This window comes from Equus przewalskii, chromosome 21 (assembly GCF_037783145.1).
Source record: "Equus przewalskii isolate Varuska chromosome 21, EquPr2, whole genome shotgun sequence".
Taxonomy (NCBI): domain Eukaryota; kingdom Metazoa; phylum Chordata; class Mammalia; order Perissodactyla; family Equidae; genus Equus; species Equus przewalskii.
The window spans coordinates 21,172,059-21,188,954 of NC_091851.1; the positions used below are offsets into that span (position 1 = coordinate 21,172,059).

At 51.7% G+C, this 16,896-nt stretch overlaps 1 protein-coding gene and 1 long non-coding RNA gene across 5 annotated transcripts in view; one reads left to right on the forward strand and one right to left on the reverse strand.

Moving 5' to 3' along the window:
- The window catches only part of LOC139078189 (uncharacterized), a 30,747-nt gene that overhangs the window by 10,487 nt on the left and 3,364 nt on the right, over positions 1 to 16,896 (reverse strand). The window contains exon 2 of one of the 2 annotated variants that reach the window (XR_011531031.1): positions 45 to 223. This is a non-coding gene — a long non-coding RNA (uncharacterized lncRNA). The remainder of the gene's footprint in view (positions 1 to 44; positions 224 to 16,896) is intronic. The other variant, XR_011531032.1, reaches the window with a different exon arrangement.
- Positions 5,698 to 16,896, forward strand: part of SDCBP2 (syndecan binding protein 2) — a 28,927-nt gene continuing 17,728 nt past the window's right edge. The window contains exon 1 of one of the 3 annotated variants that reach the window (XM_070589006.1): positions 5,698 to 6,025. In XM_070589006.1, the coding sequence (XP_070445107.1) occupies positions 5,925 to 6,025 (101 nt within the window). In that variant the 5' untranslated portion in view covers positions 5,698 to 5,924. Of the gene's footprint in view, positions 6,026 to 16,483; positions 16,610 to 16,896 lie in introns of those variants that run through there. The other 2 variants (XM_070589008.1, XM_070589009.1) reach the window with 2 other exon arrangements.

Consider the following 16,896-nt stretch of genomic DNA (forward strand, 5'->3'; position numbering starts at 1 on the left):
GCCCAGTGGTGACATCTTGTTATGATCATCAAAACGACACTTACCTTGGGGTGGGCCCCGTGGCACAGTGGTTAAATGCGCACGTTCCGCTTCGGTGGCCTGGGGTTCGTCGATTCAGATCCCGGGTGCGGACATGGCACCACTTGGCACGCCATGCTGTGGCTTTATATGTCCCACATATAAAGTAGAGGAAGATGGGCACGGATGTTAGCTTGGGGCCAGTCTTCCTCAGCAAAAAGAGGAGGATTGGTGGCAGAGGTTAGTTCAGGGCTAATCTTCCTCAAAACAAACAAACAAAAAACCACACTTCCCATGCAATGAGCACAGTGGAGTACTGAGGGTGGACAGAAGGAGGTAGGTCCACCCAGCACAGGCAATGAGGGGGGCATTGTCTGTAGAGTTTAAAAGCAATAACAAAACCACTAAAAGTCAGCCTGCTTTTTATTATCACTCTGCACTGGCAATCCTAACTGAAGTCGGTGATTAAATTACTCCTCCGGGTCAAAATCTTTTGTCCATCTAAGTTCTAAACAATCACTGTGGTTACTGTTAAGTTTTAATAAGACGACATTAGCACATTTTAAAACGACTTTTCCTGTAATAAACACTGTGTTCTACGTGGAAGTTAATCTAGACAACTTCATTATACACTTGGCTCCCAACACACCCAGACTCAGCTACAGGCATTTGTTTCAAGTTTGTTAACAATTTGGAACGGTTCAATTCAACCGCAGACACAGTTGGTGCTCCATCCACTGTTCCACGTAGCCCTGCATTGAAACAGCAACTATGAACTCAGCAGTGACAGAAGTGACTGTGAGAAGCAGACACAGAGCCTGAGTGGCCTCATGCTCTCACTCCGTGTGCAAATCACACTCTGAACCTCATGGATTCACTCTTTTGCAAATGTTTCTTAATGTGTTTTTCCTTTTTGCAAAAAAAGATATTTGGGGCTGGCCCCGTGGCCGAGTGCTTAAGTTCGCTCGCTCCACTTCGGTGGCCCAGGGTTTCGCTAGTTCGGATCCTGGGCGTGGACATGGCACTGCTCATCAGGCCACGCTGAGGCGGCGGTCCCACATGCCACAACTAGAAGGACCCATAACTAAAATATATAACTATGTACTGGGGGGATTTGGGGAGAAAAAGCAGAAAAAAAAAAAGAAGAAGAAGATTGGCAACAGTTGTTAGCTCAGGTGCCAATCTTTAAAAAAAAAAGACATTAATGTGACTTAAAAGTACCAACTCCTTACTGTTTTCCTTCTCTGTACTCTAATATTGCATTTGTTTAGTTCGTTATTTTCACTGCCACAATTATATATATGCAAAGTCCAATAAAAGAGAAGTTTCACTATCTGCATTTCTTTTCTGGCCATTGTTCTTACTCATTTTATTTCGTGATTATTAATGACAATAATTACGTTGCACAGAGGAGGGAGGAGGGAGAAAACGGCTGCTGCCTGGAGGTCAACTCTGTGCTGGGCTGTGCTCAGCCCTGACTCGCCAGAAACTTCACATCGACCGCGTGAGATGGGCTTTTGTAGCCCATTTTACAGCTGAGGAAACTGAGGCTCAGGGAGGGGGAAAAATGAACCCAGGATTACACTGTTGATAAGCGATAAGCAGCAGGAGGGTTCGACCCCAAGGTCGGCCTGACTCCCAAGTCCACATCCGAAATGCCAGCGAGTGTTGAGACCCCACCAGAGCACGGCACAGGACTGCGGGCTGGGGGTTGAGGGGGGCTTCTTGGAGGATGTGGGGCTGGGAGGGACGTCCACGGGGCGGGCAGGGGAACGTGAAGACCACGTGAAGAGTCAGTGAACGGGGGTTCCAGCCCGAGCCCTGTCACTCCCTGGCTATGTGGCCCGGGTCAAGTCCCTTCCCTCCCTGGGCCTTGGTGTTCCCTCTCCGGAGTTTTCAAAGGCCCAGGATTCCACGAATCACTAAGACAGTGGTCTGGGCAGTGAGCCTGGCTGGTGAATGAGCAGAACATCTCCCTGCCCTATGTCTGAGAACCGGACCCCCAAGACCCCTTGGCCGACTCTGCCCTCCACCTCTGGGGCCAGGAGCCCAGCCCCTGGCTGGAAGTCCAGACGGCATTCTGGTTAAGAACAAAAGCCTGGATACTGGACAGGCCTGGCTTTGAGTCCCGAATCCACCACCTCCTCGCCAGATGAGTGACCTTGGACATGCCACTTCTTGTCCCTGACCTCAGTGTCCTAAACCATAAAGTAGCATCATCACATTAACCTCAAAGGGTAGCTGTGAGAATTAAACAAAATAACCCAATAATAGCTGATATTTATTGGGCAATCCTTATGTGCCAACACCGTTCTGAGTGTTTTACATTGACTTTTCTCACTAAATCTTAACTCTGTGAAGCTATGATTCCTGTTTATAGACAATGTGGCAATTGAGAAACAGAGCAGTTATGTTTCTTGCCCAAGGTCATACTTCTGTCCTGCTTAGCTCAATGCCTGTCTCACAGGAAATGGTAACTATGATCATAACCAGTTCTGACACACTGGCCCCACACACACATGTTTCTGGAATGAGGATGTGCCCCACAACTGACGTCTAAGGAACATGCCAGCCAGCAGGCAGAGGGTGAGTCAGGTGTGGTCACTGTCTGCTGTCCAGTTGTTGGGGTGGCTGCTATGAAGCCTGATGGAATTTTACCAGACTGGATCCCTAATTATCACTTAAAATGACTTCAAAAAGAATGTCACATGGAAAGAAAAGGTTATCAAGTATACAGAAGGCTATCACCTGCCAGGCAACACAATTAGTCGTAAAAATTGCCAAGTTCATCCAAAGAAAGTTTAGACTTGAAATGTGAAGAACTTTGATCAAATCACCAAAGGAGACTGTGATGTGCAATTTTATAAATAAAAACATACCCTTGTCACTTTTTTGTTTTTTTAAAGATTGGCACCTAAGCTAACAACTGTTGCCAGTCTTTTTTTTTTTCATTCTTCCTCCCAAAGCCCCCCAGTACATAGTTGTAGATTCTAGTTGTGTCTCTGATTCTAGTTGTGAGTGTCTCTGGCTCTGCTATGTGGGACGCCGCCTCAGCATGGCCTGATGAGCGGTGCCATGTCTGCACCCAGGATCCAAACTGGCGAAACCCCAGGCTGCCGAAGCAGAGCGGGCGAACTTAACCACTCGGCTATGGGGCCGGCCCCTCTTGTCAGTTTTTAAATTTTTTAAATATTTTTATTTTTAAAGATTTTATTTTTTCTCTCCAAAGCCCCCCGGTACATAGTTGTATATTCTTCGTTGTGGGTCCTTCTAGTTGTGGCATGTGGGACGTTGCCTCAGCGTGGTTTGATGAGCAATGCCATGTCCGCGCCCAGGATTCGAACCAACGAAACACTGGGCCGCCTGCAGCGGAGCGCATGAACTTAACCACTCAGCCACGGGGCCAGCCCCTCTTGTCAGTTTTTTAAAGGGCACAGCTGATATGCTTCTTTTTTCACCAAAAAGCTGTTACTAAATAGATATAATAGTTTTCTTTAAAAAAATCATCTTACAATTGATGGTGTCATAGAATCAAGTCAATCCAACAAGACAGTCAAGAATCTTCTGGTCATGAGCAACAGAAGACCCACTTCGAACTCACTTAAATGAAAGAGGCATTGTATTGGCTCTTGCACCTGAAAAGCCTAAGAGCCGGCAGTTGGCTTGGCTGGACTGGAGAGATTAAGGTACAGCAGCGGGCCCTGGTCTCTGGGCCCCCAGCCCTGCATTCTCCGCAAGGGTTCCATTCCCAGTGGAGGCAGATGGCTGCCAAAACTCCAGCCTCCAGCCCAGCCAGGTTTGATGCTTCCAGACTTCTCGATGTTTGGGACAAGTCCTAAACCTGACTGCTGTTGGCTGGCATTGGGTCAAATGACCATCCCCCGGACAGCTCCATGAGAGGCTCAGGGAGTGGAGTGCAGCCATTTGCCCACCTGGTCACCCTCCTCACCTTGCAGTCAGTGGTGGAGTCATCTCCTCCCACTGCACGTGGCCGAGCTGGAGGAAGGAGACTCCCCCGAGGAAACTTGGGGCCTGCTACCATAAGAAGGGGAAATGGATGCTGGGTGACCCTCAAATAACAGCCATCCTTGGAAGATAACAATTGGTGGTGAAAGGAAGGTTCAGAGAGGTAACTTCTACCAGATCATCTACCTGGCAGCTCAGGTGACCCCAGAAAGGAAAAGCATCATTGTCAGACCACCCGTCAGAGTGGGAAGAGCCCTTGGAGGTCCCTGGTGTGGTAGGGATGGAAGCTGCAGGTTCAGAGAGGGACAATGACTGTTCCAAGGCCATACAGCAGCCCACCGGTGGGGATGAAACCAGAACACACATCTCAGGTATCTTGGTCCCCCATCCAGTGCTCCAGCTGGCCTTGTGAGGGCCAAAGTGGGCAGGGGAAGGGGGTCCTCTAGCTGGTTCATCGCTGTGGGAGAAGCCCCACCAGCCTCTGCTGGAGAAAGGGCTCTCTCAGCTGCAGGAGTGGGACGCCTTCAACGTCTCCCCCGTCCCTGCCCCCACTGTACTAGGGACTCCGTCTGTCTCAGATGGAAGGGAGAAAGACAAGCGGTGCCCTAGATTCCCACAGGCCTTCCCAGTCATTGCTGAGCCAATCTGAGGCTTTGATCTGACCTAAGACGCAGTTGGCCCAGCCCCAGGCCAGCGCCTCCACCAGCTCCAGCTGCCGCTAGCCTTCTGGCGATTCTGGAGCCACCACCGCCCAGCCAGGCTGGGTCCTGCAGTGCCTTCCGCGGCCTGGGCTCTAGATCCCCGCCCTGGCTGGATCCTAAGAAACCTGCCTTGTTTCCTCTGCTTGTGTTCAAAGCCGGAAGGCTCAAGCCTTAAACCGGCAGCCGGGCTGTCTCGGGAAAGCCTGTGGGAGGGGCGCGGGGGGAGCATCTGGTGGACGTGGGACGGGCCGTCTTAAATGTTCGCGTGCATGATAAACCTGCCATTTTATCTGGAGGGTGCCTCTATTTGGGTGGCGGAGGGGCTTCTGATGGAAATTGGGAAGGGGCTTAAGCACTCTCCAGCCCGCCCCTTGGTGCCACCATTGCTATCACCAACTTAGATTGGGGAACCACACCTTCACTCAAGGCCGGGCACGAGTGGTGGAAATCCAGGCCACAGCCGGTGGCAAAGACGTCAGGGGAGGGGCAGAGCGCCCGGACAACATCTTCCCAGCACGTTAGGACTGTAAACAAGGATGATAACTGAGGACTAGATTTATGACACCAAAGGCTGTCGATGATACAAGTGAATAAGGAAAATTATGAGACGGTATGTGTAGCATGAATACGTGTGTATAAAACTTACGGTGGTTAAGAGCAGAGGGTCTGGACCCAGACTGCCTGGATTCAAATCCCCCTTTCAACTCTTACTTTGGGCATTTTACTTAAACCGTGCCTCAATTTCTTCATCCATAGAATGAATAGGTTAATAATAGGTTAATATATAATAGGTTAATAGGCTAATAATAGGGGTACTGGAAGATTCCACGAGATAATCCATCTAAAGCGTGCAACGCAGGTCCTGGCAACAGCAGGCGCTCACACGATGTTGGTCGTTAACCTTGAGTCTCCCGCGCAGGGACCTCGTTCCCACGCCGCTGGGGGTGGCCAGGCCCGAGCCGGCCCCACCCCCGCTCCGGAACCCGCGCTCCGGCGCTGCCGGCTGCCCATTGTTCCCGCCTTCCTGCTCGGCTCCGCTCCGGGAATCGGCGGGAGCGGCTCCAGCCCGGCCCGGAAGGCGTCGGCCCGGGCGCCCTCCCTTACACCCCAGCTCTGGGCGCTCGCCAGGTCCTTCCGCCTCCAGCGCCCGCCAAGGGGTAGCGAGCACTGGACTGTGAGTCCTGAGCCTCGGTCCTACTCTCCTCAGTTTCCCCTCTGGAAAGATAGAAGACCGCGGAGATGCCTAGCTCACAGGGCCGCCTGCGGGTTAAGCAGAGCAGGCGCACACGAGGCCCGGCACCGTGCCTGGCTTCTCCCCAGGAGCACGTCTGTCCCCAGAGGTACTGTCTCCATCGGGTCCGTTTTCTCAATGCTGCTTCCAGCCAGGGTGCAAGGGGGACCGGTTCAGCCCGTGTCTGGGCCTGAGTGGACTTACCAGATCATGCAGCCTCCCCTCCAGCACAAGGCAATAGTGGGTGAAAGAGCTGGGCAGCTTTCCCAGGCTGGCAGCCACAAGAGACCAGGCTCTGGAGTCCTTGCACCCTGGCTCTGCTACTGAACTGCTGTGTGACTTTGGGCAAAGCCTTCCTCCTCTCTGTGCCCGTTTCCTGCTCCTAATGGCATAGGAAGGCAGGAGTGACTCCTCACCCTGGCTGTACCTCTGGCTGGCTGGGTTACTATGGGAAGGTTGTTTGACCCCTCCAGGGCTGTCTTAGCTGCAAAATGGTATGCCCACATACATTAACGAGAACTCCTGATCTCAGGGTGTCTTTCTCGTCGTTCTGCTGCCCTCTCCCCCATTTCTCTGCTCAGAAGAGGCACTGTCCCACCAGCCTGGGGCTGGCTTTTTGGGGCTTCTGAACAGTAAAATCCAAGCCTTGGCAGCACGTCTCTCACGCCAGGACCAGGACTGGGCATGTGACTTGCTTTCACCCCACCCCCGCACCCGTCCCAGGGAAGCAGAGAGGGCCTCTGTGTCCTCATGTTGGCTTTGACACACACACATGACGTGGGGCAGCATGTGGGATGCGCATCCTGCAGGGGAGAACCTCCTGTCAGCGGAGGGAGTTTACTCAAGATTTGAGGAGTGGGAAGGATCGGGGGCCTACAGCCCAGCAAGACAGCAGACTCAAAGCCTAAGCTGTCCTCAGAGTACCACCGTGTGTGCTCCTGCTCCCAGGGGACTTCCCCTGGAGGTCAGCGCACCCGCCCACTCTGTCCATCAGGCTGCCTTCCTTCTCCTGCTCCCCTCTCCTTTCGCTCCACCTGTGGACTGCTGCAGGAACCCCGAAGTCTTCTCTGTTGTACAGAACAATTGATCTGTTCCCAGTTTTGATGGGGATGGCCGTGGGGGTCTTGGATGCCCCCATAATCTCCATCAGCTCCCCCCAAACCATCCCAAATAAAGTCACCCCCAAAGACATCTTAGGAATATACTGTGCTTTTGTAAGCACACTGTCTTAAAATAAGCCCCCTCCAACCTGCCTCCCCCAAGCTCCTGCTCTCAAATTTGCCCACCCAAACGCACCAAAGGGCTCAGTGGGGCAGAGCCTTCAACCAAAAAGTATCTCCTTCCATGGAGGAGTGCTGGGAGTACGGAGGCACGTTTCCCCACGTTACTGCTACAGTTCAGTTAATGCTCACTGAAATTCTGTGGGTCAGGAAGTGCTGTCTGGGTTTGACAGAAGTGGAAGCTGAGGCTCCCGGCTGGACTGGAAGGTAGCACTGTCTGGCGTCACCGCCCCAGGCTCTGGAATATCAGATGTCTGTCTGTCTTCTCTTCAGCCCCCTCTCGCCCCAGGGAGGTCCCAGCTGGTCTCAATGCAGCCCCACAGGGGAGATCACAGCTGCTGAGGTCGTCCTTACTATCGTTCTCCATGTTATTTCCTGTACTCTGCCCTCCAGGCATGTGGTGGGATGGCACGTTCCTGCCCCCGTGATTGGGTGGGGTCATGTGACTAGCCCTGGCCAGTGAGGTGCAAGTAGAAGTGGCATTTGTCATCTCAGATTGGAGCATTTAATTGCCAGGTGGAGACCCTCTTTCCCTCTGCCATGGCTGCTGAAGCCTCTTCGAGGGTGACTGCTCCATCGCCCTGGGCCCCGGAGTGAGCTGTGGGGAGCCCTGTTAACCCTCAATGGACATGCAGTGAGCACGGTAACTCCATGTTAGGAGCCACTAAGATTGGGGTTGTGTTACTGCAGCATGACCCAGCCTATCAGGGTCTCCAGATCTCCAGGAAGCAAAACCAAGATGGAGCTGAAAACGGAGTGGAGGACGTTGTCTCTGGAGACTTCTTTTGTGTTCTGAGATGGTCAAGCGTGGCCAGAGAGGGGACACAGGAGAGGCTCAGGAAAACAAAGTTTCTTTCTCACAGGTCCCACAGACAGGAAGCATGCACGCCATGCAGGGATGCGTGGAAAACCACAAGTGGTCAGGCAGCAGAAGACAGGTGCGGGGGAGGGAATGCTTGGCCCATGGCCTTTTTTGGGGGTTCCGTGGGACAGGCAAGGCAAGGCAGGGCGACCAGTTTAGTACTGGCAAGTCTGAATAATGTTGGTGGGCTCTGGGCTACAGGGCTGGTCTCTACTTGCCTGGTAGCAGGCCCTGGGGTGATTTAAGGAGAGGACTATCGCCCCCTGGGGTGCACGGGCCTGATGGAGGTCTGGCTCTGGATGTAGACACCAAATGCCCACACTGGCTACCTGTGGTGTCTGGAGCCCAGCATGCACTGGCGTGATGCCGAGACGGCCCTTTGTTGGATCTCAGCACATCTTGCACGAGTGGCTGAGACTGCTCTTTGCCTACCTAACATCCTCGTAGAAAAAGGGGAGAATATCCCCTTTTTCTAACAGAACCCCCAAATTCTGGGCAATGTGCCCTGCCAGCAGACTCCATTTTCCAGCCTCCCATGTAGCTGTGTGGCCATGTGACTAAATCCTTGCCACCTGATTAAGTTGACGTCTACCTGGACTTCCTGGTGGACTTCCTATAGGAAGCCGACTCAGCTGGAGGTATACTTTTTGTTCTGCTTCCTCCTTCCTGCTACCTGGAATGTCGTTGTCATGCGTGCAGTACCAGCAGCCATCTGGAGTGGCGCAGGTAGCACACCGTGGGTGTGAGACTAAGACTGGAAAGACATTTTAGTATACAATGAATGCTTCATAAAATCTCCTATAAAAATCGACTCTCCAGGAAGATGTGCCACAAGTCTCCCATGGTTTTGTACCGTTAGGGAAGCCCTACTATATCAAGTCAGTCACAGAATGGGCCTGAAGACACCTCTGGTTGGGCTTCAAGGGACTGGGGACATTTTCTCTAGCCTTGGAAGAGGACAACTCTTGGGCAATGTGTCAGACGACTGCAGATGTGGGGCTTTGAACTCACATTCTAGAGCTCTCTTCGCCTTCCTCCTCTTGCTCAAGTCCCACCTGGGCTCAGACGCCAGTTCTCTGCCAGGCAAAGGAAGGAAGAGGGAGAGGTTTTCCCACCTGGCTCTCCAAGCAGCCTTCAGAAGGGTGGCCAGGACTCCCCAAGATTTGGGGCAGAGTGAGAGAAGCCCAGTGGGAAGAGCCCCCAGACCTGCACTGATTGCTCCGTGAGTCAGACAAGTCTCCCCAAGCCCCACCCCCAGGACTCAGGCTCCCCGTCTATAAAATGGGGTAGTAACACTTGCCTGCCTCCCTCCCAGGGGTGCAGAGGGTCGTTCTGCTCTGAGCTAGGTGGTGTGCAGCCTGGCCGTGTGGGCCGGTCCCAGTCACAGGAGGCTAAAGCAATAATGTATTTTCTGGCGATTATGAGTGCTGGCTCAGGTGTCTTACGGACTTGGGTTCAACCGGGTGACTCACCACTCACATGCCTTGTGGTCCTGGGCCTGAGTTTTCTCCTCTGTAAATCTATTCCTGTAGACAGGGATTGACGCTAATGGATGTGAGCCACCTGGTGCAGTGCCTGGCTCGCAGTAGGCCCCCAAGAACTGGTGGGTCTTCCACCACCCATTCCCGGTCTTAGTGGACTTCTGCATTCTCGTTGGCTGTCCTGTTTTTGAACCCTCTTCCCTTGTCTGGTGCATCCTTCACCTAATGATGCTTCCTGTAGAGGAGCCCCAACTTACCAGCATGCTTTGCAGTGAGAGCCTGGGCATATGACTCGGGCTCCACCAAAGAGACTCCTAGCCCTTTCCCATGGGGGAATCTATGACCCAAGGAGGCAGGGGCACTCAGACCTATTCTGGTGGTGCCTACATGCAGTGTCTAGGGTCATTAGGGACAGAGGAACTGCAGGGTCTGACCAAGCCTGGATGTCAGCAGGATGGACTGCCATGTCGGTACCCCATGGTGGGTGGCGGGGGGGGGGCGGGTCGGGGCAGGCTGAGGGGTGATCTGGGCCATGAGACCTCTGAGCTCTGGCTCTCCCTCCCAGACTGTTGGCACTCCAGCGGCCTTTAATAAGTTCCTTTCCTGTTTAAGTAACCACAGCCAGTTTCTGCTGACGGTGACCACAAACCCCGTTGACTCCCGTCTCTAGGCCTGAAGGCTGACACTCCCTTTTAAGGCTGTCTCTGAACTGCTGACCACCCCCTACCCCAAGTTGTCCCAGTGTGTTCAGATGCTCCTCCTGTGCCTCTGGCCAAGGAGCCTGGCTGGAATGACCAGCTCCTGCCAGGGAAGTACAAAATCAGACCCAGGCCCAGACTAATGAGAGTGGCACAAGCTGCAATGTGGGAGAGTACACATTTACAAGGGGAAAGCGGGCAGGCTCTGGGTTTGAGTCCAGTTCGACGATTTACCACATATGTGATCTAGGGCCCACAGCATACCTCTCAGTTTCCTATGTCACTTTGTGTGTTTTGGGGTTTAAAGGTGAGGGACGGAAAGCCCCTTGCCTGGCACATTGTAGGCAGTGGATTTAAGAAACTGAGTCAGGAAGGAGGAGCAAGGCAGTGGTTCTCACGTTGTAATTTGCATCAGAAGCACCTGGAAAGGTAAGTCAAATGCAGATTCCCGGACCCACTCCCCGAGGCAGATGCAGCAAAGCTGGCAGGCCCCTGGGATCTGTGTTTTTAACAAGTGTCCCCTGCCCAGAGGTCTCTGCTGCAGGGAGCTGGGGCCACCGCACGTGGAGAAATAGAGGATCCGAGGGGAAGGAGTGGGGTCTCTCAGGACACTAGCTTCTCTCTCATTAGAAGCTCCTAGACTAACCATTTCGGGAGAGTCCAACCTGGACTTACATTCCAGAAAGGATGCAGGTCATTTTCTGTATGTCTGATCTTCAGTCACATTTAGAACAGTAATAGATACATCTTTCTCACTTGGATAATGCAATGATTCAGTAACGTGGATATTAAAATAGTTCAGATTTCGGGGCCAGCCCGGTGGCGCAGCAGTTAAGTTCACACATTCCGCTTCTTAGCAGCCTGGGGTTTGCCAGTTCCAATCCCGGGTGCAGACATGGCACCACTTGGCAAAAGCCATGCTGTGGTAGACATCCCACATATAAAGTAGAGGAAGATGGGCATAGATGTTAGCTGAGGGCCAGGCTTCCTCAGTTAAAAGAGGATGATTGGCAGTAGTTAGCTCAGGGCTAATCTTCCTCAAAAAAAAAAGGAAAAGAAAAATAGTTCAGATTTAGTTAGCACTTCTCATGAGCCAGGCATTATGCTAGTAAACACAAAGTGAAGTCATTGTCCCCATGTCACAGGTGAGGAAACTGAGGCCCAGAGAGGTAAAGTCGCTTGCCCAAGGTCACATGGGCTAGAAGGAGGGATCTGAGTGCAGGCAGGCTGGACCCCACAGCCCATGCAATAAGCTGGGCCCCCTTAAGGACATCACTTTGGGGTATTGAGGATGTTACAGGTCAGCGTCTCCAGCAGGTGTCCATGCCTTCAGACAAAGGGCTGAGGTGCTGCGTGGGAAGTGTGAGGAAGCATGGGACACCAGCCCACTGGGTGCCTGACTCACTAGGGCCCCTGGCTGCCACGTGGACAATCTATGGTTCAGCTGCATGGGGGTGGGAGAATCCTGGAGCCCAGGCAGCTGCATCCAGTTCACAGCACAGGCCTGGCCTTACCACTCAGCTGTGTGGCCTTGGGCAAGGTCTTCACTCTCTGAACTGTGCTGTGCACAACAGCGGAGATGGGGTTATGCCCCAGCCCAGCAGCGCGCCCAGCACGGAGGAGCTCAACAGAGCTCTTCCTAGTGTCATCATTCAGTGGCGCGGATGCCGCCATGGTGACGTAGCCATCTAGATCCCATGCGGAGGGGAGGCGTGCACAGCTGGTGCTTCTCCCTGCCCAGCAACCATTTCTCTTCCTTCGGTAAGAGCATCTCCATTTTTTTTTTTTTTTATTAATGTTATGATAGATTACAACCTTGTGAGATTTCAGTTGTACATTATTGTTAGTCATGTTGTGGATACACCACTTCCCCCTTTGTGCCCTCCCCCCACCCCCCCTTTTCTCTGGTAACCACCGATCAGATCTCCTTGTCAATATGTTAACTTCCACCTATGAGTGGAGTCATATAGAGTTCGTCTTTCTCTGACTAGCTTATTTCGCTTAACATAATACCCTCGAGGTCCATCCACGTTGCTGTGAATGGGCCAATTTTGTCTTTTTTTATGGCTGAGTAGTATTCCATTGTGTATATATACCATATCTTCTTTATCCAATCATCAGTTTCTGGGCATGTAGGTTGGTTCCACATCTTGGCTATTGTAAATAATGCTGCGATGAACATAGGGGTGCAAGGGACTCTTGGGATTTCTGATTTCAGGTTCTTAGGATAGATACCCAGTAATGGGATGGCTGGGTCATAGGGTATTTCTATTTTTAACTTTTTGAGAAATCTCCATACTGTTTTCCATAGTGGCTGTACCAGTTTGCATTCCCACCAACAGTGTATGAGGGTTCCTTTTTCTCCACAACCTCTCCAACATTTGTCGCTCTTGGTTTTGGATGTTTTTGCCGATCTAACGGGTGTAAGGTGATATCTTAGTGTAGTTTTGATTTGCATTTCCCTGATGATTAGCGATGATGAACATCTTTTCATGTGTCTATTGGCCATATTTATATCTTCTTTTGAGAAATGTCTGTTCATGTCCTCTGCCCATTTTTTGATCGGGTTGTTTGTTTTTTTGTTGTTAAGCCGTGTGAGTTCTTTGTATATTAGGGAGATTAACCCTTTGTCGGATAAGTGGCTTGTAAATATTTTTTCCCAATTAGTGAGCTGTTTTTTTGTTTCAATCCTGTTTTCCCTTGCCTTGAAGAAGCTCTTTAGTCTAATGAAGTCCCATTTGTTTATTGTTTCCCTCAACTGAGGAGTTATAGTGTCCGAAAAGATTCTTTTGAAACTGATGTCAAAGAGTGTACTGCCTATATTCTCTTCTAGAAGACTTACTGTTTCAGGCCTAATCTTTAGGCCTTTGATCCATTTTGAGTTTATTTTGGCGAATAGTGAAAAAGAATGGTCAATTTTCAATCTTTTGCATGTGGCTGTCCAGTTTTCCCAGCACCATTTGTTGAAGAGACTTTCTTTTCTCCATTGTAGGCCCTCTGCTCCTTTGTCGAAGATTAGCTGTCCATAGATGTGTGGTTTTATCTCTGGGCTTTCAATTCTGTTCCATTGATCTGTGGACCTGTTTTTGTACCAGTACCATGCTGTTTTGATCACTGTAGCTTTGTAGTATGTTTTGAAATCGGGGATTGTGATTCCGCCGGCTTTGTTTTTCTTGCTCAGGATTGCTTTAGCAATTCGCGGTCTTTTGTTGCCCCATATGAATTTTAGGATTCTTTGTTCAATTTCTGTGAAGAATGTTCTTGGGATTCTGATTGGGATAGCACTGAATCTGTAAGAGCATCTCTATTTTCACTCGAACAGCTGACTTCTGTTTCTGTAACTTGTAGCTGGACTGACTCCAAGAAGTTAGAAACTTACATTTACTGAGTGCCAGCAGTGTCCCAGGCACTGTGCATGATTCATTCATTTAATCCTCAGGACAAGCTGGTAAAGCACGTCCCAATACTCCCATCTGTAGATGTGGAAACTGTAGCTCAGAGAGGTTTAGCAACTTGTGCAACGTCACAGATGTGGTACTCAGATCTGATACCCTAGCCCAGCCCATCTTTCAAATAAGAGTGGGCCGTTCAGTTTATAACCATGATTGGCTTTTCTTGGAGGGGCATTTATTCACTCATTCATTCAATAAATATTTATTGAGAGCCTATTGTGTGCTAGGTACAGAGCTAGGCCCTGTGGATAAGACCCCCACTGACAAGCCCCTGCCCTCATGGCGTGCCCATTCCAGATGGCAGAGGTTTCACCTCACAGGCCAAATGCAGGTGGTAGCAGCTGTCTGTGACATTATCATGAGAGGATTCTGAGCCACCATGGCAGGAAGGGGTGTAGTGGCTGATCACTCAGGTCTGCCAAGGGTGCTGTTAGGGAGTTTCTGGGTGTATGCTGCATACTGGATACTCATGTTTGGGACTTTTGAAGATTGCTCATACAAATGTCTAACAAAGAGAAATATATCCTAGTCAGAGCACAGGTTCCAATTTTCATTTTGAAAATAACCAGTGTAGATCTGATCACTAGGCCCTGCCCTCAAGGAACTTAGGGTCTAACTGGTAGCCTAAGGTACACAGAATAGACAGTCTGATGCAGAGCTCAGAGCTGGGGCAGGCCACACTGATGGGGATGACGAGGGAGGCGTTCTGGAAGAGGAGCTCCATGGACTTGGCTAGATGGAGCGGGGACAGGGGGAGGGCACTTGAGAAGAAAGCAGCAACACAGGCAAAGGTATGGACGGGTGAGGTGGTTGTGAGGTGGGGGCAGAAGTAGAGAGGATTCTGGCCTGGCTGGGGTAAGGTGTTGGGGGGACAAGGCTAAAGGGTACTAACAGGGGGCGGACCATGGAGGCCTCAGTGTCAGGCCTGACCCTCCCCATCCCACCTCCCACCCTTCATTAGGGAGCCAGTGAAGACCCTGAGCAAGGGCATCCCAATGAGATATTTCTTGGTGCCTGGAGTGAGGGGAGAAGTTAGAAATGGGAAGTGGCTATAACACCACGGAAAGGGAGCCCCTGCATGCAGGTGGGGGTTAGGGGACCTGGGTCCCAGTCCCAGGTCTATGCTGATGTGCTATGTGACCACAGGCACATAGTTTCTTCTCCTTCTGGGCTAGTTTCCTTCTCCATCTTCTCTTAAAGGCCCTTTCAGACCATGACCGAGTGAACTGAGGTGTCTGTGTGTGTATCAGGGGGCGTCCCTTGGTTCAGTTAGGGTCTCTATTTCCTACTCTTCTTTGGCCTCGAAGACCCGGCCTAAGGTGGGTCCACCCATGTTTACTTCATGCTTCAGGCTCATGGGCTCAGCCACAGGGTGTGTCCAGGCCTCAGCTTCAAGAGGCACCGATCGGTCTCACAAAAGAGAAAACATGACCGTGGAGCCACTTCCGCTGTGTACTGTGAGAGATGGACTTTGCCTGTCACATCTACCTCCCAGGGATGATACGAGCCATGGAGACGATGCCTCTGAGGTGCCCAGGGGGAACAGGCAGCACCTCCCATGCAGGCAGGCGGAAGCGCTCCATTAGCGGCAACTGCCTGTCTTGCTATTGTTCTGTGAGGGCTCCTGTGTGGGACCCTCGGCTGTAAACTCCTCAGAGGCTGGCTGTGTCTCCTCCATGGGGCTGAGCACCAGCTGGGCCCTTGGTCAGGATCTGACACATAAGGCACTTAGTGCAACTCTGCCCAGCTAGTCACAGGCACTGTGACGTGGGCCTGCCTGGCCTGGTGAGCAGCCCCGCCCTGGGCGGCGGCCCTGCGTCATTCCTCATGGGCCTCCCCAGGCACCAAGTACGACAAGCACCTCTGTCCAACCAAAGCCACCACAACCCAAACTAAATTCCTCCTCCTTTTCTGTTTAATTTTATAGGATTCTTTTTGGGATAAGTAATACATTCAAATTTTTCAAAATTTAAAAGGCACCAAAAAGCGTGCTATAAAAAAATCCCCTCTCACCACCACGCAGCCCCCTTGGTTCCCCTTTCTGGAGACAACCAATCTCAATTCCTGTTTAAAACAATTAAACTTAATTTGCTCCTCCTCCCTTACAAAAATCGTAAGCATCCAAGGCAAAAACTAACTTCAAAACAAACAAAACAAAACCCCACCGCCTTGGAACCCACACAAAAGTACAAACCAAAAGCCCCTCCTAGTCCCACCACAGCACAGAGGTCCCACACTTTAGACGTCCTTCCAGACTGTTTTCAGTGCACATCCACTTTTCAAAAAAGGAAAACCAACGGAAGCCCAGGCTGCAATATTGATTTTTCAGCGCCCTGCCAGCGTCTCAGGAACGCTTCCTCATGGTCTCTTTCCTTAAGCACCTTGAACGGCTCTGTGAACTTCCACAGATACTGGCTTACTGAACCAGCCTCTAGTGATGGGCATTTGGGATTTCTAGATTCCCCTCTTATAAGCCACAAGGTGCTGGGCCCTGGGACCTCACTGCCTACTTATTTTCTTGTAACAAATTCCTAGAAGCAGACATGCTGGGTCACAAGGTTTGGCCGTTTTTGAAGACCCTGGAAACCCGTCCAACTCCCCTCATGTTCAGCAGGACTGGGGGTCCCATCCAAACCCACTTTCCTCAAGACCAAGAAGTCGGTTCACACCCTCCCGGCGGCAGCTATGTGTGCCCCAACCCACCTCCACTGCTGGAGTAAGACCGAAGTCCTCCTCCGGCCCGGCCACCTGCCTTGTTTACCTGGCCCATCCCAGTCCTGGGTGAGTCAGCTGACCAGGGAGCAGGCGCCACCCTCCCCAGAGCAAGAACCCAGCTAGCACAAGGGCCACCTTCCAGGGAGGCGAAGAGACTCTCTGGGCAGCGGCTGGAGAAGGACGTGCAGCAGCAGCTGGCCTGCAGGTAAGAGCTGGGCCGGGCCTGTCCTGGCTGGGACGGGGAGAAGCGAGACTTGCGCTCACCTGCCACCTTCCCTCCCTGGCCCGCCCCTTCTGGGACTTCCCAGGCCTTTGCTCTCACGATGCATCACTCTGGGGACGAAGTGTGACTGGGGTCTCCTCTTCTGACCCCAGCCCTGGGCTAGGTTTGAGGGCTGAATGACTTTTATCCAAACATCATGAGGGCCCCGGCTCCTTCTGACTGCCTGTGACAGTGCTCACGGAGCTGGGACCCCCACTTTGCTCCCTGAA